Source organism: Thunnus maccoyii, chromosome 20 (genome assembly GCF_910596095.1).
Source record: "Thunnus maccoyii chromosome 20, fThuMac1.1, whole genome shotgun sequence".
NCBI lineage: Eukaryota > Metazoa > Chordata > Actinopteri > Scombriformes > Scombridae > Thunnus > Thunnus maccoyii.
Window position 1 is genome coordinate 1401571 of NC_056552.1, and position 26696 is coordinate 1428266.

General features: G+C 40.1%; 3 protein-coding genes across 4 annotated transcripts in view; 2 read left to right on the plus strand and 1 right to left on the minus strand.

The window, feature by feature from the left end:
* LOC121886789 (cartilage matrix protein-like) overlaps window positions 1–8143 on the minus strand; it is a 29268-nt gene extending 21125 nt beyond the window's left edge. Inside the window, exon 1 of one of the 2 annotated variants that reach the window (XM_042397106.1) lies at window positions 7704–8143. In XM_042397106.1, coding sequence (XP_042253040.1) covers window positions 7704–7746 — 43 coding nt within the window. In that variant the 5' untranslated portion in view covers window positions 7747–8143. The remainder of the gene's footprint in view (window positions 1–7703) is intronic. The other variant, XM_042397107.1, reaches the window with a different exon arrangement.
* On the plus strand, window positions 1026–6134 carry LOC121886775 (protein NYNRIN-like). Its single transcript, XM_042397056.1, has one exon. It carries the CDS (start codon window positions 1026–1028, stop codon window positions 5052–5054), a length of 4029 nt encoding a protein of 1342 aa, XP_042252990.1. The 3' UTR covers window positions 5055–6134.
* A 14385-nt stretch (window positions 8144–22528) lies between the features above and the next one.
* On the plus strand, window positions 22529–26303 carry LOC121887323 (phytanoyl-CoA hydroxylase-interacting protein-like). Its single transcript, XM_042398055.1, has 6 exons — window positions 22529–22538; window positions 22621–22817; window positions 23921–24095; window positions 24322–24439; window positions 24528–24708; window positions 25803–26303. The coding sequence occupies exons 1-6, from the start codon at window positions 22529–22531 to the stop codon at window positions 26175–26177; spliced, it is 1056 nt and encodes a 351-aa protein (XP_042253989.1). The 3' UTR covers window positions 26178–26303.
* Window positions 26304–26696: the final 393 nt, after the last annotated feature.

Sequence of the window (26696 nt, forward strand, 5' to 3'; positions counted from 1 at the left end):
CTCTAAACATTACATCCACCTCAATAAATGCTCCAAAAATCATGGTTGGCAACACAGCTGTCTGCAAACCATGGACTCCTGCTGAGATAGTTGGAATGACACAAAATGCCCCCAATCCGACCACAAACCCAGATGAATACTGGGGATGGTTAAGATATGTATGCTCTGTGTATAACTGTCTGATACCTGATGTTGAACAATTACTTGCTGGCTCATACAGAACGGAGTGGGATTTGTGCAAAGGTGAATTTCTTTTCCCTGCTCGGACAGAGGATGGCCAGTGGCCTCCTCATAGAACCATGATTGACTGGTTAAATGAAGAAGCAAAAACAGCAATAAGAAAATGTGCACGACAGCGCACTGACTTTAATAAAGTAATTCACTGTGTCCAAGATGCATATGAAACTGTACCTGAGTTTGTTAACAGATTTACACGTACTTGGGATAGCAATGCAGGAATAGGACGAGAAGGAAATGAATATTTTGTTGTTACAACCTTTGTGCAAAATCTAAAACCAAATGTTGCAGCTGCATACAAATTGTCTGTCACCGATTGGCAAACCAAAGACTGGAAAGCAACGGTAAACAAAATGATGGCGCTAGATAGGTGTGAAGTTTTTGCTGAAGACAAATCTGCCTCCTTCCCAAAACAAATGTTACAGCATGCGCGACAGGGGGGTGGACAACAGCATTTCAAAAACAATAACAAGCGAAAACCGGGAAAGTGTCACAAATGTGGGAAAGCGGGACATTGGGCTAATGAGTGTAGAAGTGGTCGTCGTCAGAACAAGCAAAATTACCCATTCCAGGATCACCAAACAAGGAATTTCCAACAAACAGCCCCCCTTGCTTTACCACAACAACAACAACAACCACTACCACCTCCTCCACATGTTGATAATGTGAATCATGGACAATATTACAATCAAGCATAGGGAGGCCATAGAGGGGCAGGATCAGAAAAAACATTTCCCATTCAAGCAGCTGTAATTCGACTTTCAAAAGATCCTTCAGAAGATCCAATAATGCCTGTTGAAGTAAATGGTAGTAGAGTTGACATTATGGTAGATAGTGGGGCCACAATTTCCACTGTTAAAGCTGATGAGCATGTATGTACACCAACACCTAATTTTGTCACCACCGTGGGTGTTTCCGGCGTTCCTGTTGTTGAGCCACTATCACAGAGAGCTAAAATAACTGTTGAAGGTTCAGATGTGCAACATTCTTTCCTGATTTCTGAGAAAAGTCCAATTAATCTCATGGGACGAGATTTACTTTGCAAGCTACATGCCACCATTCAATGCACACCTGATGGATTGTTTTTAAGCCTACCTGATGTGAAGGCTGCTCATGCATTTCAGTTTTTGAAAACTATTGCTGATTGTTTGTATTGTTGGTCATTGACTGATTTTAACATGGCTTCCAGTTTCACAGTATCTAGCATTCAAAAAATTGCTCAAATTTCACCAGCATGTGCAACACAGATGTCTGCCATGAGGCCTGTACTACAGTGTCACTGTACAGCAGCATTTAACCCCCCAGAGGTGTACAAACAATTAGCTGATGTGTTTTTGAATACACAAGAGGGGTTGGAGTGTGAACAATGTTTGTTTGTTGGTCCACAGGGATGTGCAATTCCAATTCGGTTATCTGACGCACAGCGCAAATTGGTTAATGATAAAGATTCATTTCCATACATCACTGTAGCTGTCTCTCCTGGCTGTGACCCACAACAGCTTGAAAGCATGGTGGCACAGTGCCAGGCATTGAGAGGAGCTGCGCAGACTCCTCAAACTCAAACAATAACACACTTGGGCCTTGAGCTGTACATGTTATCTTTAACTGAGCACATCCAGCTACCTCAGAGTAGGTTTGTTTTGCAACAACCACCCCTCCCCACACAGTATGGGCCTCCATCAGAGCTTTCAGAGGTTCCATCTATTTTATGGGCTAAACATAAAAACCATGTGGGTTTTGTGAATTCGGCTCCACCTCACGAAGTCACACTCAAACCTGGTGCTAAACTACCAATGGTCAGGCAATACAATTTGCCACACAAGTCAATTGCTGGTATTGAAGGTGTAATTCAGTCTTTACTGGATCAAGGTGTGTTGGTTCAAACAACAAGCCCATGTAACACACCCATTTTACCCATTCCAAAAGCAAACCGCCCAGATGAATGGCGTTTTGTACAAGATTTGCAAGCTATTAATAGCATTGTAGTGCCAACAGCTCCAATTGTGCCAGACACAAATTCGATTTTAGCTTCACTACCATCCAACTCAACACACTACACAGTCATTGATTTGAGTTCAGCTTTTTTCTCAATCCCGTTGCATCCAGATAGCCAGTATCTGTTTGCATTCACATTCAAAGGAAAACAGTACACCTGGCAGCGTTTGCCTCAGGGTTTTGTCGAGAGTCCTACAGTTTACGCAGCAGCAGTGAAACGGGACTTGGATGACCTCCACTTTCCAGGGGGCTCCACTCTCCTACAGTATGCAGATGACCTCCTGATAGCTTCACCATCACAGGAAGCTTGTCGAACGGACTCCATCTTGCTCCTACAGAGACTAGCTGAGTGTGGTCATAGAGCATCACTTGCCAAACTGCAATTTTGTCGGTCTGAGGTGACATACTTGGGTCATGTTTTGAAAAATGGACAGCGCCTGTTGTCACCGGAGAGGTTGAAACTGCTGGTTAACATGCCTCCTCCCACAACCAAGAAACAAATGCTCTCGTTCTTGGGGATGGCGAATTATTGCAGACATTGGATCTTTGAGTATGCTGCTATGGACTCTGTTTTGCGAAACGCCACACTGCAATCAGCTCCTCCCAAGGTGCAGTGGACTGAGGACATGAACAAAGCTTTTCAGGACCTGAAACATGCTCTCACCTTGGCTCCGGCATTGGGGCTGCCGGACTATCATCAGCCGTTCCATCTGCATGTACATGAACGAGATGGCTTTGCTACAGGCATTCTCGTGCAAAAACATGGGTCTCATTACCGTCCAGTTGCGTACTACTCCTCTCGACTAACCCCTGTGGTTCTTGGCATGCCAGGTTGCTTAAGAGCGGTGGCCGCCGTTGCCATCATGATTGAGAAATCTTCTCCAATTGTACTGGCTCATGACTGTGTTGTGCACGTTCCACATGCAGTACTTCACATCTTGAACACATCTGCTACCCAACACATGACAGCTGCACGTCGTTCAGGCTATGAAGCAATCATTCTTCATAGTCCACACATCACTTTAAAACGCTCACCTCCATTGAATCCAGCTACTCTCCTTCCATTGATTGACACAGATGATGAGCATGATTGCATCACAACTATTGACCTGTGTACATCCCCAAGGCCAGACTTGTTGCAGACACCAATACCCAATTCTGATTTGATTTTTTACACTGATGGTTCAGCTAGCAGACCATCTGATAGCACACATCTAGCTGGCTATGCAGTAGTTAACGATTGGGGGGTAGTAGAGGCAAAAGCACTGCCTCCAGGTACCTCTGCTCAAGCAGCAGAACTGTATGCTCTAACTAGAGCGTGTATTCTTGCTTCTGGTAAGGTGGCTACTATTTACACTGACTCAAGATATGCATTTGGCGCTGCTCATGATTTTGGCCAGTTATGGAAGATGAGAGGTTTTGTGTCATCTTCTGGAAAACCACTACAGCATCACACTTTGGTTAATGACCTGTTAGATGCTATTTTGCGCCCATCTCAGCTTGCAATCATCAAATGTGCTGCTCACACGAATGGAACTGATCCTGTTTCACGAGGAAATGCAATGGCTGACACTGCAGCCAAACAAGCGGCACTTTCCTCTCCCTCTTTGGTACTTCAATGTGCCTCCACACAACCTACCAATCCAATTCCAGTTCCTTCCGCTAATGATGTCGTGACAATGCAAAATCACGCTGATGACAGGGAGCGAAGTCTTTGGTTGCGTAAAGGTTGTAAAGTTGACGCGGAGTCTGGCTTGTGGCTCCACCCTGATGGTCGACCGGTTTGCCCTCGAGCTCTCCTTCATGTACTGGCACGTGTGACGCATGGTCCAGCGCATGTTGGAAGAGGGGTGATGAATGATGTTATTCGCTCACAGTGGTTTGCTCCAGGCATTACTCAAGTTTCACAAACACTTGTGGATAGTTGTATGATATGTCAACAGACCAGAAAAAAGAATAGCACAGTGAAACATGACCACTTAGAACCCCCATCAGGTCCTTTTGTAAATATGCAAATAGATTTTGTACATATGCCAAGCTCACAAGGCTTCAAATACTTGCTAGTCATAACCGACAGGTTCTCGAAGTGGGTAGAAGCTTTTGCAACGAAAAAAGAAGATGCAAGAACAGTTGTAAAGTGTCTGCTAAAAGAGGTAATCCCTAGGTACGGAGTGCCGCAGGGAATAGATAGCGACAGAGGTCCAGCTTTTGTGTCAAAAATCACTCAGGGACTGTCAGAAATCTTAGGATTTAAGTGGCAGTTACATGTTCCTTATCATCCACAGAGTTCAGGTCAAGTTGAGAGAATGAATGCAACTATCAAAGACAGATTGACCAAAACAGTCCTAGCCACAGGCCTGAAATGGCCTGATGCACTGCCGATTGTGCTGTACTCCATTCGGAGTGCACCAAGTGCAACTACAGGACTGAGTCCTCACGAGGTGCTGATGGGAAGACCAATGTCCACAGGGACAAGTCCCCCACTGACACCACACAAAGCTACTCTGCTTTGGACGGATGAGTTCATGACTGAGTATGTGAAAAGACTAACAGAGATTTTGAGAAAGTATCATTTACAGGTGGCTGACAGACTCCCCAAACCATCGGAAGAACCAATTCATTCCTTTCGAGAAGGTGACCTGGTATTAATCAAATCTCTGGAAAAAGTGTCTTTGTCTCCTAGGTGGAAAGGTCCATACCAGGTGCTGCTGACTACTAGGACGGCCCTGAAGGTCGAAGGCAGAGCAGAATGGATCCACGCCACAAGGTGCAGACTGGCCCCCCCAACCACTGGCGGAGGAGAGCAGAGCCCTGGCAGGTAACCGGATGGTTACTCCTTTTTTCTCTCCTGTTTAGTAGGTTCGGGCAGGGGACAGGTCAAGTCGGTCCAAATGAGAGAGAGACAGGAGTCTCTCTGATTCCAGGCGAAGGAGAGCGGAAAGGCTTTCCTTCTCATGACACAGTCGGTGCCATGAACCCAGTGCCCCATGGACAGGGGCGCCCTTTGCAGAATGATCCAGAAAATGCAGACCAAGAGCCAGATCTTGGACATACGGACAAATCAATGAGCCCATTGGGACTCTACAACACTTTACTTTTTCTCGAGGTAGATGGCGGTGGTCTACATATGATAAAACACTGTTTGAGACGAAGCAGAGTTCATCCACGTCGACGAAGAGGATCACTCCAGGAGGATGGATTCCACATCACCATGCATCGTATGTGCTAGTAACCTCTCCATGGTGATGGCCCTCTACTGTACGCAAAGTGCATGGGTTGAAGACTTCACTTTGTGATTGATTTGTTTTATTGTTATGATGTAATCAAATGTTTGTATGACTCCCCTTTAAGTTGCTAGGATTTCATCTAGTAAGAGGCAGGAAGTGTCTTGTCTTAGGTTGTTTGCGCATGTGACTGGTGACCTCTGTCAATGACCTCCTTTAACGCTTTGGTGTTCTAGGAGATCTTCTTTGAGGATTTGCCTCACTACTGCCCCTGGTGGTTGGAAGACAGAACTCATGGGTCACATGACAGTTGTTTTAAAGGGGTACATAAGAGGGGTTTTTTATCTAATTTACTGATTGTTTGCTTTTATTGTTATTGCATTATGTGTTTAAATGATTATGTGTTTTGATGATTTTACTTTTGATTTTGTTCAATGCAATTGTTGATTCTTGTATTACTTTTGTGTGAGAATTGTTATCTGTTGTGCGGATGTTGTTTCTACTCTGTTTGTGCCCTTACAGTCCACCAGTCCAGTCATAAATTGGTAATTTGTATTGATCTTTTGATCAATAAGAGGGGATTGTTATGGATATTCCATAACTGACCAGGACAACAGAATGTCAAGCTGTACTCCTCTGTTCTCTCAAACAGAAGATAACACATGTTGTTTAATAAACCAGGAGCCTCACAGGCGAACCAAGGCCAGAATGCAGGTCATCATCAGACGCAACAAGACAAACCAAAGATACAGATTTAGGTCATAGGTTTATGATTCGGAACTGACGAACTAGTTTCTATGATTGGCTTAAAGGCTGGTTTTGGACTGTGTGGGTCAGACGAGTTTGGGGACACCGTACGAACAGGAGGTGTCCCTTGAGTCGCTCTCCCTTGCAAGGTTCTTCATTAAAGTTTTCCCAGAATCATCATACGAAGTTTGGTTTGGTCTTCTCTTCTTCAAACTGACAACTGCCAGTGCATCAGCTCCGAAAATCCACAACAATAACAAACCATAACATAACAAAACATAACATAACATAACATAACATAACAAAACATAACATAACATAACAAACCATAACATAACAAAACATAACATAACATAACATAACAAAACATAACATAACATAACATAACATAACATAACATAACAAAACATAACATAACATAACATAACATAACAAAACATAACATAACAAAACATAACATAACATAACAAAACATAACATAACAAAACATAACATAACATAACATAAAACATAACATAACATAACATAACAAAACATAACATAACATAACAAAACATAACATAACATAACATAACATAACATAACAAAACAAAACATAACATAACATAAGAAAACATAACATAACATAACATAACATAACATAACATAACATAACATAACATAACATAACATAACATAACATAACATAGCATAACATAACTTTTTGTCCTGCTTCCAGTGAGCAATGGATTGGGATTCTGAAACCAGGCAATCTCACATTTTTTCATCATAACTAGATGCACAATAGTCCAAAGACCCGTTTGAGAGGATTTTGTCTGAAAGAATCCCCTCTAAGAAAATACCCTGGAAGTTAATTTAATAAAAGTGAAATTGATCTGTTTGTCCTTCTGCTGGGAACCCCTGTGGCCCTCTTAGGGACCCCTGGTGGTCTTCAGATCCCAGTTTAGGAACCATTCTTCTAAACAACTCAATAATCACATTAAAAAGTGGATAAAATTAGAGATGTCATAAGAATCAATACATAGATACCAAATCAAAAACAACATTTTGAAAATGATACTAATACCAGTGTTTTTAGTTGTCAGTAGTATCAACCTCACTCTATAACTCAGTGTTGTTATTCTAATGTAGCCAGAGTGTGTTTGTGTAAATGCTGAAACATATAGACTTTCAAGATTGCAAACCAAAATGAGAGCACATAATCACACAGCTGTATTTGTTTCTTTCTACTTGAAGTTTATAGGCCAAAATTTAATTTGTAACTCTTATTCTAATGCAGCCTATATGCTTAAAGGTCATGTTGATAGTTTTTCTTATTAAAAGGAAGAAGGAAAGTGTGTGTGTGTGTGTGTGTGCGTGTGTGTGTGTACTCGTATTCCTCCCTTTAGAGACAAACCTTGAGTCCCCATGACATAAATCATTACATCATCACAGTATCTGACGGTTGCAGTTACTTCTTACTTTCCAGGTTTTGCATCCATCATTAAAGCAGAGTCCTACCTGAGCTCCACAGCAACACCAACACCATCAGCAGGTGATTCATGACCAGGTGGATCGTCTGTCTCTGTCTCTGTCAAACAGACTCGTCAGCTCTCCTCTGCTAATAACATGTTCTGTTTCCTCTTTTATCTCATCAGCCAGGAAACAAACTACTCTCAGAACTGAAGCCACAAACCACAGGGTTGGGTACATGAACTTGGGTTCATCAAATATAATTATTTATTAACTACCGTTGCAAAACTTGATAAACATCTACATCCAGCTTTGTGTGGCATTTTCTTCTAGTGAATCCTACTGTTTAAGCAAGACAAGTGTTGGTTAGAGGTAGGAACGCTAGTCGTTGCTGCCCTCTGGTGGTCAAAAGTATTATTAACTCCTATCATTACATCCCTTTTTTGAGTCTAATCCTTGGGACACACTGGATGCGTGAGCAGCGCGTGTGCGTCGCGGAGCCTCTTGCTTTTCATTTCGGCGCCCATGTTAACAGGTTAGAGCAGCCACACTGCCTGCACGTGAGGTTCGAGGTCTCGCCTATTTTCTCCGCGTGCCGCGCGCGGCTCTCAGCAGAAATAGACTGGGAACACGATAGAAAGATAGGGCTGCCGGTGGCAGAAGCGCCGCAGCAGACACGCTTCCAGTGTGGAGAAAATAGGTGAGACCTCGAATCTCTCGATGAAGCCACGCAGCAGCCTCGCGTGCAGGCAGTGTGGCTGCACGCGAACATGGGCGCCGAAATGAAAAGCAAGAGGTTCCGCGACGCACACGCGCTGCTCACGCATCCAGTGTTTCCCAGGGGTCACTGTGTCATGTATGATGACCTGTCATAGTTTGCTTTTTGTCTGTCTTGCAGATGCTTTTGTTTCTGCTTCACCTCTTTGTATTTCTTTTGTTCTGCTGTGCATGGAAGCGTAGTGTGTAACCTACATCCCATCAGAAGCTCAGCAGGAGACATGCCATGTTCAAGCAGCAAAGCTCGGTAACTCCACAGAGCTAGATATGGATCTGAGCTACTGCCTTGTGTTTTCTTGAGCAGCTGTTTGATTATTTGAACTTCTTTCCCTTCTTTACTGTAGTAAGTACAGAGAGCCCAGTATTTGTATCTATATTTGTTGAGGCAGCAAAATTATACATATTTGTATTTGTATTCAAAAGTGTAAAATACAGTTTTTGTTTTTATTACACTTTTAATTTTATGATATTAAAGTGTTAAAATAAGTGTTTATGAACAAACATATCAATAGCCCTGATCCTTATAAACCAAATGAGCTTTCATGATTGGTTGTGTGCTGTCATGGTGATCCAGGACACATGTGAGCATCAACTTCTGGTTGGTTGGTCTAACCTTTTCTAAATGGATGTCCTCCCATCGTCAGTGCAAATAAACCATTCACTTTCACCTTTGTGCCAGCAGAGGGCGCCAACGCATTATCCATCATTACTAACGCGCTTTACAGACATGCAATCTGTAACACTGCCAGCTTCTTCCATCTGTTCACTGTTTGAAGAGAACATTTTAAAACACTGAGTTTCCATGACAGAAGTGTCCTGTCATGATGGATACAGTGTTCTCTGTCTTAGCTTTCAGACATTTTATATAAATCTCTCCAAAACAAAAATCTCCACATTAAAAAGCCAACTTAACACATCAAACACCAAAACAAATCAGGATTCTTTGATTGAATCTTTTAAAACTACTAATTCCTGGAGTCACTGTACAAAGGACAACAGACAACAGCGAGATAAACAACATGTAGACGTTACTCTTCAGGAATACCTTTATATCTGCCTGCCTCAGCTGCCAAGTAGCAGTTCTTAACGGAGCACACAGGGACCTCTGCCTTCTCTGTCAATTAGATTTTAATATTCCATTGTTCCTTATAGATCTAGTCTTTCCTCTGGTAACTGAACACAAACTCACTATTTCACCTCTCTGCTTTACAAGACATGACTCTCATCCCATGTCCCTTCAACCAGCCGCTTCACAGTAAACTGATGCACCTCATGGCTGGATTCTGGATAGCGTTACTGTCGGGGGCATCCTTAAAAGCCCCCAACACATAAACTCATACTATTTAACATTTATCAAACAACAATATCAACAGCATATAACAGAACACTTAAGTTCATTTCATAAATCAATGTCTAGACTGACCTGCTTGATTTCTTGGGCTAAGTCATTCACATGAAGGGTAAATAATGTAGGAAACCAGCCAGTCCTGAAATTATTGAACTGCAGACATGAAGCTGGGCCTTTGTACAAGACTTTGATGGCATTACAAAATTTTAAAACTTACCAGCTCTAAATCTAATTTATAGCATCATTCCTATTCAAAGAAGTGCTCTCAGTCAGTCAGCATTTTCTGTAACAGCATTAAAGGAAGGTTTTACTACCAGCACTCATTAGAGAAATGAACACTTTTCACTCAAACGTGAACATCTGAACACTAGTCGCCTTTCTCTGCTGCCTTCCTGTTGTCTGCTTTCATTGATCCTTTCCTTGCATGATTCTTAACTTACTATGTATTGTTGTTAACTACTCTGTATTGTGTCGTGACATAGTTTGATTGCAGGATGTGCACTGTCTTAGTCTGTGTGTATTATTAAGTTGTGTAAATTTAATTTTATAGCATATGTCATTTTTATTCTAATTTTATGTTTCCTATATAACATCTGGCCAGGGACAACAGATGGAAATGATCCTTTCAGGTGAACTCTGCTCTTTCTGTCACCTGAAATTCTTTGAGAAATTTATAATGTAGTACAAAGTTCAGCAGTTCAGTGATGTCTGCCTCACACAGAACTACTCTCTGGAGACAGAAAACGTGATGCTGTTATTAGTCTTTGGAGCCGTTTCTAAACAAACTAACGTGACCAAACTCTTCATGATGAAGGAACATGTCACCCAGTGCAGTGATGTGACTCACTGACATGTTTTTAATAAGATATATCAGGCTTTGATACACACACAATACTTGTTACTAGATCAGTTCATTGTTGGTTTGTCTCTGCACAAGAAGAATGTAGAATATAACCAACCTTATCCTTTAAAAGATCTAACATCTGGCCAAGAAACAACAGTTGAAAATAAACCTTTTTGCTGACACTGGTACATTTACAGTGATGTTTATTAATGTGCATTGTCCCTGTAAAAATAAAAAAATATGTATTTAGTGTTGTGAACTGTCCTTCCTTTGTTAGAAGCTCTGTTATAAAAACCAAAGTGGACAGATGAAATATATAACAAAATCCATTGCTGTTTATTACTGGTGACTTTATTGTAAAGTCAGGACCTTTGTCAGGATCCTGTAGGGATGATGATGTTTCTCCAGTGAGCTGATTGGTCGGTACTCTGGGCTGTTGGCAGGTTTTAATCTGATCCTTTGATATTCACATTTTTTTCCGCTTCTGAAACCAAACCTACGCCCTTGGGTACATCCCAATTTGATCTTTCCTCTCTCCTCACTTGACCCAAAAATCAATCCAGTCTGTCCTTGTGAAGGCTGTTACGGATCTATTAAAGACCCACATCACTTCAGATGACAGTTCATCTGAAGACATCTTTCCTCTGTCCTCCTCACATCTCGTCCTTCACCTCTCCTCTTGTCTTCAGTAGGAGTCACTCAAATGTAAGTGAGGAAAACATGGATGCAATTAAGGAAATTGAGATGTAACCAATGCAGGTCCTCATAAGAATAGAAGCACAGATGTGTGTGTGTTTCCTGAGCTGGACTCTAGTTAATCTTCTTACATAAGCGCCGATTTAATTCACTTTCCAGTCCTGCCTGTAATCCCTCCTCCTCATCCTGACATTATGTTTTAATCCACAGATGATGCCGTCAAAACGTGTTTTTTTTCTCATTTCTTTGAAATATGCGTGTCTATGAACTGATGTTATTTTTGTTTCGCTTGTCAACCCATTTAAATTATATTTTGATGTTTGTATGTCTTCATGTAGTTTTATCTTATAGTTGAATGTTGTAGCTATATAATTTACTGTATGTAGCGGAGGTGCAAACATTGATTTTATGTATTTTATTTTAACATGGAAAAGGAGAGGGAACAATAAACAATAAAAAAGTTGTCTGTTGATCGACTGATCGTTGCAGCTCCAACTCTGAACTTTGTTAACATTGTTGATGTGTTTAATGTCAGTCACTGTGACCCCAAAACATCTGAAGTCTCTCCCTCCTCCCATCTCCCCTTGTGATGTCACAGAAGAGAGAGAGAGAGAGAGAGAGAGAGAGAGAGAGAGAGCAGTGGTCAGACTTAACCTGACCGTTTGGCTGTTAAACTGATGATCTACAGCTCGTTGTTGTTGTTGTTGTTGTTGTTTTCTTTGACGTTTAGTTTTGCTGTCATCACGCTGTGATCGAGTTTGTTTCTTCGTGGATGTATGTAACATGATGGAGCTTCCTCACAGCAGCCTGAACAGTCCAAGCCTGCAGCTGTGTGACAGGGAAGGTCAGTGTGTGCTCTTATTTCTACACTGCATAAATCATTTTAACCTATTAACAGCCTGAATGGAGCCATAAATAGACTTTTATACATAAAAGCCCAATCTGAACTTTTTAACCAGACAATTTTGAGCTAAATGCACATTTAAAAATTATCTTTATGATAAAAAAAAGTCATTGTCTGTGTTTCTAAATGTTACTGTAAAAAAACATCATCAGGAAACATTAATAGCTCATGTTTGGAAATAATACCTGACCTGGTACTTTATAATAAAAGCTCTGCCTCCTTTCTGCCTTATCTATGATTGATGATCAATTTCAGTGTGATTTTGGGGGAATATTAATAGCAATTAATAAAATAGATTTGATTATTTCATTTAACCAGAAAAAAGTAAGCAAACTCTGCTGCTTATAAACCTTTTTTTGTGACCAACTTTATTTCATTCAGCAAATCAGCAGCTTCTACGTGTCAGCAGCTGTAAACAGCAGCTCAGTGTCTCTCTGTCCAGCATCATGTTGTGTTGCAGCTGACGGTGTAACATCACCTACTGTAGGCTGTAATATTCTCTCCTCTGATATATGCGGACAGATTCCCTCATTCAGAGGAGGAGGGAGGATGGAGGCTTTAACCCAACAGTGGACTTTACTTTGGAGATGCTGTCCATTTCCTGTTTCCAACCGCGAGTCAGGACAGTTTTTTAAAAAGCGTAACTATGATCCTCCCCTAACCTTTAACCCTGTGGTTATTATTGTAGCCATGACAACGAAGGTGGTCTAACTTTAAGGATGTAGTAACTTTAACCCACCACATGTTTCTCTAACCTGAACAAAGTGATCACTTTAACCCAAACCATCATCTGAACCACAGCGCTGTTGTTTAACAGTGACGTGTTCAAAGGTTTTATAAAACACAGACAGATGATGTCATCCTGCTGATAGAGACACCAGATTAGAAAACGCTCCTATGTGTTGGTCTGGAGTCACATGATCAAACCACGGATCTATAATTTACTGTGGAGGTATTGTTGATATTATGTTTTGTCTCTTTCATGTAAATTAGATGCACATGCTTTTAGATAACATAACTTTTCATAACTTTTTTGTTTTTCATCTCTCAGCTCCTGAATGTGTTTTTTTTCTTACTCATCTGACTGTAACTGTAACACTGTTTGGTTGATTCTGCTTATTTTTCCAAACAAATCATCTGGACTCAATTGTCAGTGTATCATTCTAACCAAGAGTGTCCCAGTGAGCTCTGATAAACCTCCACACTCTGCAGTCTTAACGAGGACTGTGGCAGTTATTGGAAATACGTCACACAAGAGAGACTTGACTACTTGCAAATACCACAAGTGTGGTCCTGAGACGGAGCCTTTTTTTTTTTCATCTCAGTGTGTCACTTTTCTGTTGTTGGATGTTGCTGAAGAGGTGACTGAGGCGTTCAGGGGAACCAGAGCGAGGAGGAAACCAGCCGCTCTGTTGGTTCTGTTGTTCAGATGAATCCTGCTGCGCTGAGATTCACACAAACAGCTGCTGTCTGACGTCTGGCCTCCAAAAACTCAATTAGTCTGAAGAGGAAACTAAAACTTCATCCTCCAGATGAGATAACACTTGGTACAACAGCAGAGGATTCAATAGTCTTGTGGTTGCAGAGTACAGAAGCACTCTGGGGACTCACTGGTTTACCCAGGATCTGAAGCTCTCCTGTGTCTCCTTTTCCATGCCAGTAAGAAACTAAAAACCAATAACTTGTTATTTGACATCCATCAATCATATTTTACATTTTACTTGAAACTTTTATTTACCAGATGCTTTAACTTTAAATTTTCTAAAGAAGATCAGTGGTTTTCCCCAGAAGACAAAACATCTCTGGATATTGAGTGTCACATCTGCGTTTTCACTTTTTAATGTCGTTTTGATATTTTCCTCATTGCTCATGATGCCAGCAGCTGAACAAACGCAGATGACTGAGGATGATCTGAGGCTTTATTCTGAGCAGAGCAGCAGCTAACAGACTCTGCAGCAGATTAGCAGAGATTAGCGTCAGGCTCAGGCAGTGTGAGTTTGGCCGTTTTACATCAGCTTCATTTGTTTGTCTCGTTAAGAGGAAGTGAGGGGTCGTAGTTCACAGGAACTGTTAAGCTTTGGGGTTCCTGCAGACCCTCCCCGACCCCTCCTGCTGTCTGAAGAACATGATCGATCTCTCACTTCATTTCTGAAAGTTGCTGATGTTTCCAAACCTACATGATTGCACATAATCAGTTGTTAATTTAAACACCTGATATTAATTTAAGTCAGAACACACATTGAAACTGTTCAGTCAGTTAGTGCAGACAGTCAGCAGATAAAATCATATATTGTGTTATATATAAAGATTCTACTCTGAAATCTGAAGTCAGATTAATGATTAATGGCTTAATTAACAGTTAATAAATTATATACTAATGCTTTAAAAGATCATATATAAGCATTATAATAACTTTTGGGTTACCAGGTTGTGGAAAATCCTCCTCCAGCATCAAAATGTTTTTGACATTTTAGCTGTGCAGTGCAGAATACTTATTAATTAAACCAGTAACGACATGAGAAAATCAGGTGCAGTTTAAATGACTTTAAAGGTGCAGAGTGTAGGACTAAGCGGCATCTTGTGGTGACCTCTCTAGAGCCAGTGTTTGGTTTGTCCATTCTGGGCTACTGTAGAAACATGGCAGTGCAACATGGTGGGCTCCATGGAAGAGGACCCGCTCCCTTTGTAGATATAAAGGCTCATTCTGAGGTAACGAAAACACATCAATTCTTATTTTCAGGTGATTATACACTAATTAAAACATACTTATGAATATTATATTCCATTTCTGCCAAGCCCGTTCTGTTAGATGCTCCTAGGCCATGAAAAATGTGGGAACGGACACAATGGATGACAGTAAATTAAAGATATTTATTATAATAAAGTAAACAACTGAGGAAATAATTGCAAATATAGAGTGTGTCAGTCAGTAACATCAGTCATGTAGGTGTGAATGTGTGAAGTAAAAACAAAACTAGAATCATGGTTGGAATGACTCAAGGTGAGAGAGAGAGCTCGGACAACGCTGGGAGTTGGCCTTTTATCTTATGGCAGCGATGAAAGGCGAGAGAGAAAGTCTGGGACTGCTAGGAGAGAAATTAAAATACAACTCTGAAACACATAAAAGAGGCTTTAAGTCTTTAGAATCTGATCTGAACAGGTTTCAGTTTTTTTCAGTCTCCATGAGAGACACATTTCTTTTAAAGACTTACAAAGATCAGGAATTAACAAACACTCATAAACCAATTCATCCCTGGAAATATGTTGGTCATTGCGTTAAGAATGTTATATACATGGGTGGTCATATAAAGAAAACTGGACCAAACCAGGGCTAAAACTCCACAGAACATTGAACCAAAACAGGACTTAAGCACAACAAAATACTGAATCAAACCACAGCCATAGAACTTTGGACAGAACCAGAACCGAAACACCAGAGAATATGAAACCCAAAAAGTGCTAAAACTACAGATAACGTTGGATCAAAGCAGGACTTAAACTCCAGGAAACACATAAGGTGACCTCAGTGGGATGCTGGTGTTGCTCCACTGAATGAGTCAAGAGGCCGCTGTGCTCTAATGCTGCGATAGAAAGTCATCTTTTTTGTGTAAAAGTTGATGTCATAAGTTTTAATTAGTAAGTTTATTTAAACAAAACCTGGATCGCTGCTGACTTCAGAAGGGGGGAGTCGGTCAAGTCTGAGGTCGGGAGCAGCGTTCAGGAATTATTTGTACACACGACTAGAAATAGCCATTAGAAAAAGAAATACAGGATTAAAATTAAAAAATATAAACATATATGTATAAAAATGTATGTAACAGAGGCTGAGGTTTGGGTATGAATAGTCTCTGTCATGAAGTGTCTGTGGGATAAATGAACAGCAGTGAATTTAAAGCAGTTGGTATTTACAGTCATAGAGTTAAAATAACGTCTTTGCTGATTCTAACAAACATCAGTTGATTTTCATGTCTTATTTTGGGAAGTAAGTTGTTCATTTTCATATAAACCAACATTGATGTAAAAAGGTAAAATTCTCCAAAAATGCAAACAATGGAGGAAATTTGTTGTTTTTTTTTTTATAGATGAACCAAAGTTTAAGAAATAACTTTCAATTATTTTAGTGTTTTGTATTTCGTCCATACATGAATGTCTTTTTCATGAGTTCTCTACAAATTTGTTCCAGGTGTCAATTCACCAGAACGTTTTATAGTTTTATCAGTTAGATGTTTGAATTTCTAACATAATATGTTCATATGTTCATACACAGCACTCAAAGGATGCTTTAGGTGTTCATTAATCTTAATTAGCATCAACGCCGGGACATCTGAGGTGATATACAGCTGACATTTATATTCTTCTCACAGTCCCATAATGTCGGTTAGATTTGTTTATTTAGGATTTCTTCTAATTTTTCCAGTAAATAGTAAACGGATCCATATTTAGATGGAATGATGCACCTTGGTGTTACTTATTAAAATAAATAATAATAATTAATGTGACAGGTGAAGAGGTTCATCAGTTTCTAGTGAGTGAACAGTTTTCCTGCCTCTTCTTCTTCGTTGTGGTCCAGAATCTGGCAGCAGCTTCAGTCTGGTGAATCTCCAGAGTCACGGTACATCACTGAGGCTAATTACCTTCCCATGGTAGATGAATAGATGTTTCACCTCCTCCTTTCACTGGCAGGATGGAGAGAAGAGGAGGAGGAGGGAGGAGGAAGGAAGGCCAGCGGGAGAGCTCTCTGCTTCTGTTTTCTTGTCCTCTGGTGTGTTTAATGTTTGTAGGTGGAGGGGGGTTGGTAGTTGTGAATGGCACCGAGAAAAATTAGTGTTCTCTTAAAAATGAGTCAAGTTGTAAAGTAAAAATAATGTTATTTAAAGACATCTCTGGCTTCTGCGGTCTGTTAGGTAGCCAGACAGAGGTGTACGTGTTCATTATTACTTTATTCAGACTATTACAGAAAGAGCCACAGTGCTTGCAGACGTTATATGCAGAAACAATATGAAGGAAAGAAGCGGATTGTTACATCTGTTTTGTCTCTTAAGCCTTAATTAATGATCATTGTGAGAGCTTCTTATCAGTTTGTTTAAGATTATTAGGTTGAATATTCTGCAGACATTTTGTAATCAGCCCAATTGTCAGAATAAAATGTTGGCATTGCACATTTTTTGCAAACCACGGATATGTTGAATCTGTACGTTTCATTGTTTAATAGGCATCATATCAACATTCCTACAGTATTAGGGTTGTGCGATGTGACAATATATATCATATGATGAGAGAAAAATGCCTGTTGTGTCATATTTTGCTCCATCGTGGATTACGTAGATAAATTACTCTTCTTGTCTTTTTACTCACGAAGCTTTTATTGCACTTACAGTAACATAACGAGTTCAGTTCTCATCAACTTCCCACTGCTCTGTCTCTAATCTGCTGCGCCGCAAACACACGGAGGATCCAGCCCCGCCGCAGTGGAAAAGAGACAGCGACTATAAATGAGTCTTTATTTGTGTAATTTACCAAATTTATGTGCAAAATGTGCTTAATCGGGATAGGTATTGTTATCGGGATATGAGATTTGGGTCATATTGCACAGCCCTATACTATATGTATCATAGAGAAAGTGAAATAGCTCAAATGACGTCTATATGAGCTGACTCTCATATATGCAGGTTTGGGCTGGGCGGTGGTCAGTTAGTTATGGAACTGGAAAAACTGTGTATTTTAACCCAAACCATGTTCAGTTTATTCAAAAGACAAGTCACTACCATGGACTCCTGTCTCGTAAATGAGTGTAAACTCTTTGTTGTGGATCATTTTTTATTCCGACAGGATGTTCAATAAAAGTTAATGTTGCGACACAGCTAATAAGCTACAACAGCTTCCTCCGTTTTTGGACTCTGCGTCCTTTCAGAGGTCAACTCTGTCATGATGGCTTTCAACTGGTCCACAGCACCAAACTCAATGTGCCTTTGTTTGTTCTGTTATTTATTTTTCATTGATCTTCTGTAAGTGGTTTTCTGTTCAATTATGTGTGGTATAAATAGAAAAAGTAATTAAAAAAACTTTAATTACAAACTTGATGCAAAAAATTTGCCAATTTACATCAACAGGTGAATATTCTGCAGCGATTTCATTCAAATTAATTTAACTTGCTGCAAAATTTTGTCATTTTAATTTCTGGTCCAGACCTTTCAGAAAATTATAATTGTCTCTCCATTTTTCTGTTGTAGTTATTTTTAATTTGTTTCCTGTTCCAGCTCACACTGACTGGGAAACATCAGACGTGAGTCGTAATGAGAAACATATCTGAATGAAGACAGTTTGTGCTGCAGTTTGAAGGCAGCCTGAGACCATCCTCTGTCCCTTCTCCTTTTCAACAGGCTCCTTGTTCAGCCTGCGAGGTCTCTGTGTCTCCGCTGACTGAAGCCTTTTGTCCACTGACCCCGAACTCTGGAGAGAGCAGAATACAAGGAGGGAGGGATGAAGAGACACACAGGGAGAGGAGAGAAAAGAGATGAATACAGAGGAAGAAACAGAGAGGGGTAAACACAAGTTTGACTCAGAGCAGGGTGAAAGAGAGAAATCCTTTACTGCTGTTTTCACATTAAATTATCCTGAAAACATTTCCTGCAACTTGTACGTCTGAGGTTTACCTCTTCACTGTAGTAGCTGCTATGAAAGTAACACTTTTCAGATAAACGTCATTTTAAGGATAATGTCACAGACAGAAACTGATTTTCACTGTGATCAATAGCTCATATGTTGGTCTGTCAATACCAGCTGATATTTTGTAGAAATGTTGAACAACTTTGGTATAATTTGACTTTGAACGGAGGTTGAGCATTGATACTTTTTAAATACAATGATTTAAAATTTAATTATAGATATTTTGTTTTTATTAAAGATATCTGACACTGCCGTGGTTGATTATGTCCTTTATCTTAAAAGAAAATATTATTTAAAAAATTAATTTAAATTAAGTAAAAATTATTAAATTTCATTTCCATTTTTCAGTTTCATCAAATGTTTTATAACAGTATGAACAGCATCATTTTTAAAGAAAATTTAACAGTATAACTGTAAAACTAACACATTTCATTTGCTGTATTACTAACATTTTTTTTTTTATGATTCATTGTCGATTGTTGAGACAAGACAAAACAGACGGTGAACTTTTACTTCACCAGGAAGGATGAGCATGAATGTCTCAACACACACCAGACGTTCCTCATCTTCTTCCTGGGAAACTGTCTGCTGTAGAGTCTGCTGTAACACACAGTGTGACTCCTGACAGTTACATCTGACTCACTTCTACACTGAAAAACGCTGACATGGCAAACTTCAGGATGTGTTGAAGTATCAAATAATCTGTCAAATGATCCTGACTATGACACATGAAACAATAAACACCTCGCTTGGGTGAATTTATTTACTGTGGTTGAAACTCAGTGACAGTAACGACATGTCCACCTGATTTTGGTGCTGACGCAGTTACACACATCAAACTTGCTTGAGCTCGGAGAAAATCACCTTGTTACTTTCAACTTAACCCTATTTTCTATTCCAGTAACTTTGTTTTCACTAAAGCACCAAAGATTCAGTCATTGTTATGTGAAGAAATACAAATAAATCTTTTTCACATTAACTTTGAATGGAAAAAGATAAAGTCATCATATTTTTATTGAATATGCCGATTTGTGTTTTGACTGGTTGAAGGAATGAAGTCACATCTTGTGTTCATTCTGTGTTGTTCATCTGCCACGTGTGATGTCACGATGATGTCATACCACGCTACACTTCCTGTCTTCAGGGTGTACCAGCACGCCCAAACCCAAAACCAAGTGGTTTTTGTGCCTAAACCTAACCAGACCTGAACCACAGCGTTATCACATCATAAAAAGTCATTATTTTTTAACATTGATGTGTAAAGCAGGAGATTTACTCGCTTCTGCATCATGAACTTGCTTCTGTACTTTGCAAGGATTCCACTAGAGGGCACAACAGGGAACTAAGGATATAAATATAACTTCTGGATTTGCATGATGTAAAATCTGCCAAAAAACACAAAGAAGAAGAAGAAGAAGCATGATATAAAAAACAAACACTGAGACACTCGCAGAGTTTTAATTTGACAAGTTTATATTATTAATTTCTAATTGACATTGTGGGTGTATGTGATGTGCTGTGTTGTGTAGCTTTGTATTTGTTGTTCTGTGTGTTTTTTTGTTGTTTTGTACTGTTTGTTGTTGTGCTGTTGTGTGTTTTGATTGTGGGGGACTACGGATGCAAATTAGCTTCGTGCTAACTCCGGTGCAGTGCATCTTTAATGTTTAAAACTGCACACTGTCCCAATCAATACATCAAATCTACAATCTACTTTGTTAATTCAAGCATATTTGTCACTGTGCAGCGACGATGACACATTGTACAGATGCGAGTAATTGCAGACTTGGTCTATTAACTTGTCTTCAAAACTTTCTGCCATTGTTGTTGCTGCTTTCATGCCGACTGACCCCTGACCCCGTCACGTCCCCATACTGCCCCTACTGTTCATGTGCGTATTGCCTCTTGCGGACACCTCGCGTTAATTTCTGAGGACGTGTACAACCAAAGCTCCAAACGAACTCGAGGAAGCCATCATGCGCACATGAACGTGTAGTTAAAAGCAAGTATATCTCCGGCCTAACAGTTTTGGAAAGATGGAGGCACCAGATTAGAAAACGCTCAGTGTCGTTCTGGAGTCACATGATCAAACCACTTATCAGCTCGTTTCGTTTGGAGGACTTGATGCTACTAGAGGTCAGAAACTCCACAGAAGTCGATAGGAACGGGTCTTTTAGTTTGATGGTATGTGACACGGATCTGATGTGGAATGTGATTCAGGGTCAAAGTAGTCTGACCCTCAATGGGTTAATCCCTCACTGTGCTTTCAGGATGATAAAAAGCAGCACTATCTCCTCCTCAAACACTGTTTGACATGAGCAGAGTTAATAAAGCCTGTGACATAATCTTCTTACATCATCAGTCAGCCTCATCCCTCACAGCGGTTGGATACAAACTTAATCTCTGAACCGCTGCAGTCGTTTTGCTGCAGCACAACATGCGACAGACGTTTAGCTGCAAGTCTTTAAGCAAGTTAGTAACCTCATGTTTAAAGGAATCACATTTAAAGGTTCTTAGGTTCCGTCCCAACACCCACACTTGCAGTATTTGTGAGGCATCAAGTTCCTGCTTTTTGTGATGTTTTCTTGCCGCTGTGTTGAGTTTAATCAGAGCTCCCATCACTCACACAAACACATGGCTCAATCAAGCTCAAAGAATTAGCTCACAGAATTATAATTACAATCACATTAGAGTAAAATATTGCACCTGAAAGAGACATAGCATGATATTATTTTAATGGTTTCTGTCAAGGAACTTATTTCTCTAAATACTGAAGGAAAAATGATCAAAATTGATGCAACAGGACCAGTGATATTGTGTTTTTTATTTCCAATTACTTAGATTATTGTCAGTCCTAAAACCAGCTTATTGTCACATTGCCATCAACATCTAAACAGGTGTTGAGCTTTAGACCGTGATGAATTGCGGGATACACTGAGCACCTGTCCATCACTTTGATCCAGACTGAAATATCTCTACAATGATCTGATCGATTGCTGTGAAATTTTGTTCCCCAGAAGATGAATCCTACTGACTTTTCCTCTTTTCATGAGTCTGACTTTTACGGTTCAGAGTAAAATATCTTGACAACAATTAGATGAAGCTCCAGTGCTTCACATGGCTGCACCGAGGCTGTATATTTGTCACCCTCTTCCTTCTCTTTTTGTTCAAAGAAGAAATAAATAAATTCCATCATGTGACATGACTTACAAAAACATAAAATACTTCTGTTAAATTTCATTTTTATAGTTGAAAATAAATGTGAAATTCATGTTTTTACATGTGAAATATCTACAACCATCGGTGCCTATGTGAACTTACCATTATATGTGAAATTGTTGTTTTCACAAGTGATGTCTTACATTTCAAATGAGAAACGGTGTTCCACATGTGATGAATGTGTTTCATATGATACATTTGGGTTTTTATGTCTCTTATGGAGTCTTCTTTAAGAAAAAAAAGCACAATCTTTCACATTTTCCACATCTGAATAGTTGAGAAAGAGGGTAAAGTTGCTTAATGTACAACAAAAAACACAAGAAACATCCACTTTATTAATTACAAAAACACATATCTGACTTCATGTCACAATTGGATAAATAGCTCACAAAATACAGATTTTACAGCTACCATAGTGAATCATGTACAGGTGTAAATGAGTGTCTGTATGTTTAAATATGTAAGTGAGTTTTCATGGGTTTTAAAAGGCTCCATACCGACTCTTGTTTTCCAGGCACAGAGTCTGCAGACAGCGGCATCGGGGATCTGGACGACCTGCCGGTTCCCCAGCAGATCCACATCAGTAACATCACCTGTGATTCATTCAAGATCAGCTGGGACATGGACAGCAGAGGCAGAGAGAGGATCACACACTACTTCATCGACCTAAACAAGAAGGAGAACAAGGAATGCAACAAGTTCAAACACAAGGTTGGTATGACATAATGTCTGTGGGAAAAGAGGGAAAAAATCATCCTCCGAGTCCGATTAAACTAATGTTGATCTTTTAGCTTTTTCTGTTTGACTCAGTTCCTCTGTGGGAAAATAAAGAGTCACAAAGTTTCAGTCCTCTTCATTACCAACTACATCTCTGATTTTTTTTCAGTGATTCAAATATTTCTGGTGTTGTCGTCTGTTTCCCTGATTGTTACATGCAGGAACTATTTCTTGATGAATGATAGTGTTTCCAGGTTATCGGCGGAAGTAGACGAGCTGCCATCACTGCAGTGTCACCTCACTTGTAAACCAGTGTCTTACTATGTAATGTTGGTAAAAGATTCCCCCTTTAAATGATTTTGCCAAGAAATTTCTCCGGGAGATCCTGTAGAAGTATGTGTTGAAAATATAGTCATTAAATATAATTTAAAAAAGATTATAATCTACAAACTGAATGTGTTCCAGTTTTTACAGACGTCTTTTCTTTTCTGTTCTGTTATCAGCTGCTCAAACAAACTGACCCTTTGGCCACAAAATCCTGCTCCATGAAATCTATTTAACTTTCATATATCTCCACAAGATCCTCATGTCCATCCAAGACCATCTAGAGACCACTAAAGACTACTGCCTACACAGGGCCTAGCGTAGTATATCTAGTGCTACATTTTCTGGCAAAAAATTCAATTTTTAATTTGCTTGTTTTATTAATTGATGCATTTCTTGTGATTAGCGGCGGTCAAAGTGTGAAAATGTGATAGAAATATGACATTTCTATTTGTTTCATGTATTAATTTGAGTAGCGTTACTTATTACTTGACTTGGTTAGACACAACAACGAACAGACCAGATCAAGCGAAAGATAAAGAAAAACGTTTTATTTCTCTGTATGGTTGATTCCATGATGTTGTCTGACACTTATAATAACAACCTGAGCTTGTCATTGACGGGGTGCTATTGCCTCAAAGGATTACATCGCAGCCCATTTAATGGCTGCCAGCTGCAGCATTCTCGCTCAATACTAAATCATCTTCAAACTGAATTTGTAGGCAGGTGAGAAAACACTCTGCAGCTGCTGGTGTCTTTGCTCTGCGTTTCAGGATGTGCCGACTAAGCTTGTGGCGAAGGCGGTTCCCCTGCCGATGATGGTGAGAGGCCATTGGTTCCTGAGCCCTCGGACAGAGTACACTGTGTCCGTCCAAACAGCCTCCAAACAACCAGACGGAGAATATTCTGTTTCTCAGTGGAGCGAAATCATCGAGTTCTGCACAGCAGGTCCAACAAAATACTCACAGTCCATGATCCATGTTCTCTGGACTTTTCATGCACTGACACTACCACAGTGGTCTCTGAATGAAGATTACCCTCTCTATTGCAGTGTAAATGTTGTGTTAGCGAGTTTAATATTTAAATCCTCAGCTGCTCTTCTTTTTGTCTTTCTGAATTATTCGGTGTGTAATGTCTAGACATTCAGATGCATATATTGTTCATGTGTCTCCAGATTACTCCACAGTCCATCTGAACCAGCTGCTGCAGAAAGCTGAGGTGATCGCCAGCAGGATGCTGCCGTTCACCGTCTTCTACCGGAACCAAGAGAAGGAGTATTTCCAGCAAGCCAGGTGTGTGTGTGTCCTCTATCTTCACTGAAGTCACACACTTTGCATGTGTTCAGGTGTGTTTTAACCCCTGTGTGTGTGCTGTGAACAGCCCCTCTTATCGTTCCAGAGACGCTCAGTGCTGCCGTATGCTGCCAGCGGTTAAAGACAACAGCGGCAGCCACGGGTCACCCATCAGCGGCAAACTGGAGGGGATCTTTTTCAGCTGCAACACAGAGTTCAACACAGGAAAACCCCCCCAGGACTCCCCATATGGACCCTACCGCTTCCAGGTACAGCATACATGAAAACATTATTCAGACTAACTGATACTCTGAGAGGAAACTAATGACATTATTACCTGTAGTGTTAGGTATATAATAACAATAATAATAATAATAATAATAAATAATGACATAAGTCTGAACCTTTAAACCTGTAAATCTTTAATATCTTTACTGTGCAAATACATTCAGGTACATTAGATGTACCCCATTTATACTTAAGTCCATGGTTTCACATGGCTTCCACATGGCTGCGAGGGTCCGGTGACATAAATTTCATCAATTTTCATCTGCCCATGTCAGCGAGGGTAATAAAAACCTGTACCACTTCATTAGTTACAAACTACAATTGCATGGTTGAGACTTTATGCATGTTACCTTGCCACACATGGGAAATTCAGGGGTCAATGGCTTGCACCAAAACTCCAGGACATTAACACCAGCAGTGTCTAAATCAAAGCATCCAGTGCATATTTACCGGCCTCTTTATAAGCCAGATTCACAGCACCATCCACTATGCAAATCTCCATGTTATATGGACAAACACAGATAGATAGATAGAAGAGACCAAGACCACAATGCACTTGGTGGAGAACTTACTCAGTGCTGTCACCTAGTGACTAAATTTTGCAACAGCAAATAAAACCTTGGGAGCCCACTTAAAATCTACAATACATTTTGCACATACATTTAAATAATGTAATGTTATCAAATCTTGAGAGACAAGCTCCTGTTCTTTATCATTTCAAACAGCACAACCCAAATAAACATACAGGTCTGTCAAAAATAAATGAGGAGATAATGCCACCACAAATGGAAATCATTAAATAAACCAGAAATGTATTGCCGCTTCACAGAAAATGTTCACACTGTTGTCAGTGGCCTGACCAACATGCTGAATCTGTTAGTGTTCCATGTGCGTCCTGACCTCTTAGTTAATGTTAATGTACTTAGTGTTACAATAGTGCTAGTAGAAGCAGACAATGTAATACTAATAGTAAGTTTTGGTTTTCTGCTGTCATAAAACAATCTACACATACTTTTCCACTTATTCACCAAGGAAACTCACAACCAATGCATTGTGTATATTTGTTTTTGCACAGATCCAAGCAGACATCCTCTTCAACCGGAATACCAACATCTACTTTGGGGATTTTTACTGCATGTACACGTCCTATCACTACGTTATTGTAGTCCTGGCTCCTGACGGCTCCAAAGGAGACGCCTTCTGTAAAGGAAGGTTACCGGCCCTGGACAGATCCAACAACTGCTTCCTAACCTGCACTGAGGAAGATGGCGGCTTGCTGTCTTTCCATCACGCCCAGGATGTCATACTGGAGGTGATCTACACGGAGCCAGTGGATCTGTCTTCAGGAACGGTAGCACAGATCAGCGGGCACCAGCTCATGAGCCTGTCCACCGTCAATGCCAAGAAAGATCCCAGCTGCAAGATCTGCAACATTAGCGTGGGACGTTAGCCAGATTTCTGACTGATAACCAGCTAACCTGCTAATCACTGACTGGAAGGTAGCTAACAAGCTACTAACTTAGTTTCCACTCTTTGTGGAACGACTGGCTAGCTAGATGCTAGCAATGACTGACTAGCAAGGAGGCAATACATTTATTTTTTTAACTTAACTAAGTTCTATTTTATTTTTTATATTATTACACAGTGGTCACCCACAATTCATAGCACCATAGTTACATATAAGTGATCGAGTGCGTGTGACGGAAAATGAAATGAATGAAACCAGAAATTTTGGTCAATTTTGGTTAAAAAAATCAGCACCCACAGAGTCGGGTGTGGACTACACCTGCAGAAACTGCAACAGAGACTGCCACTCAAGAATTGCGTTGTTTAGCCACAGCAGGTGCTGCAACTCAACCACAGACTAATCCTTGGCGCTCCATTGTCTAATGAGACAGAGGGAAGCCAACAGATTAAAATGGTAAATTTAAAAAAAAGAAATATTAAATAATATTCTGTTTTTACTGGC

Excerpts from the sequence above, each read along its gene's own strand:
- LOC121886775 (XM_042397056.1), top strand. The coding sequence starts at position 1,026 with ATGCCTGTTGAAGTAAATGGTAGTAGAGTTGACATTATGGTAGATAGT.
- LOC121887323 (XM_042398055.1), top strand. Across the intron at positions 22,818-23,920 it reads GCAACAAGTTCAAACACAAG|GATGTGCCGACTAAGCTTGT; the intron begins GTTGGTATGACA and ends TCTGCGTTTCAG. Across the intron at positions 24,440-24,527 it reads GAGTATTTCCAGCAAGCCAG|CCCCTCTTATCGTTCCAGAG; the intron begins GTGTGTGTGTGT and ends TGCTGTGAACAG.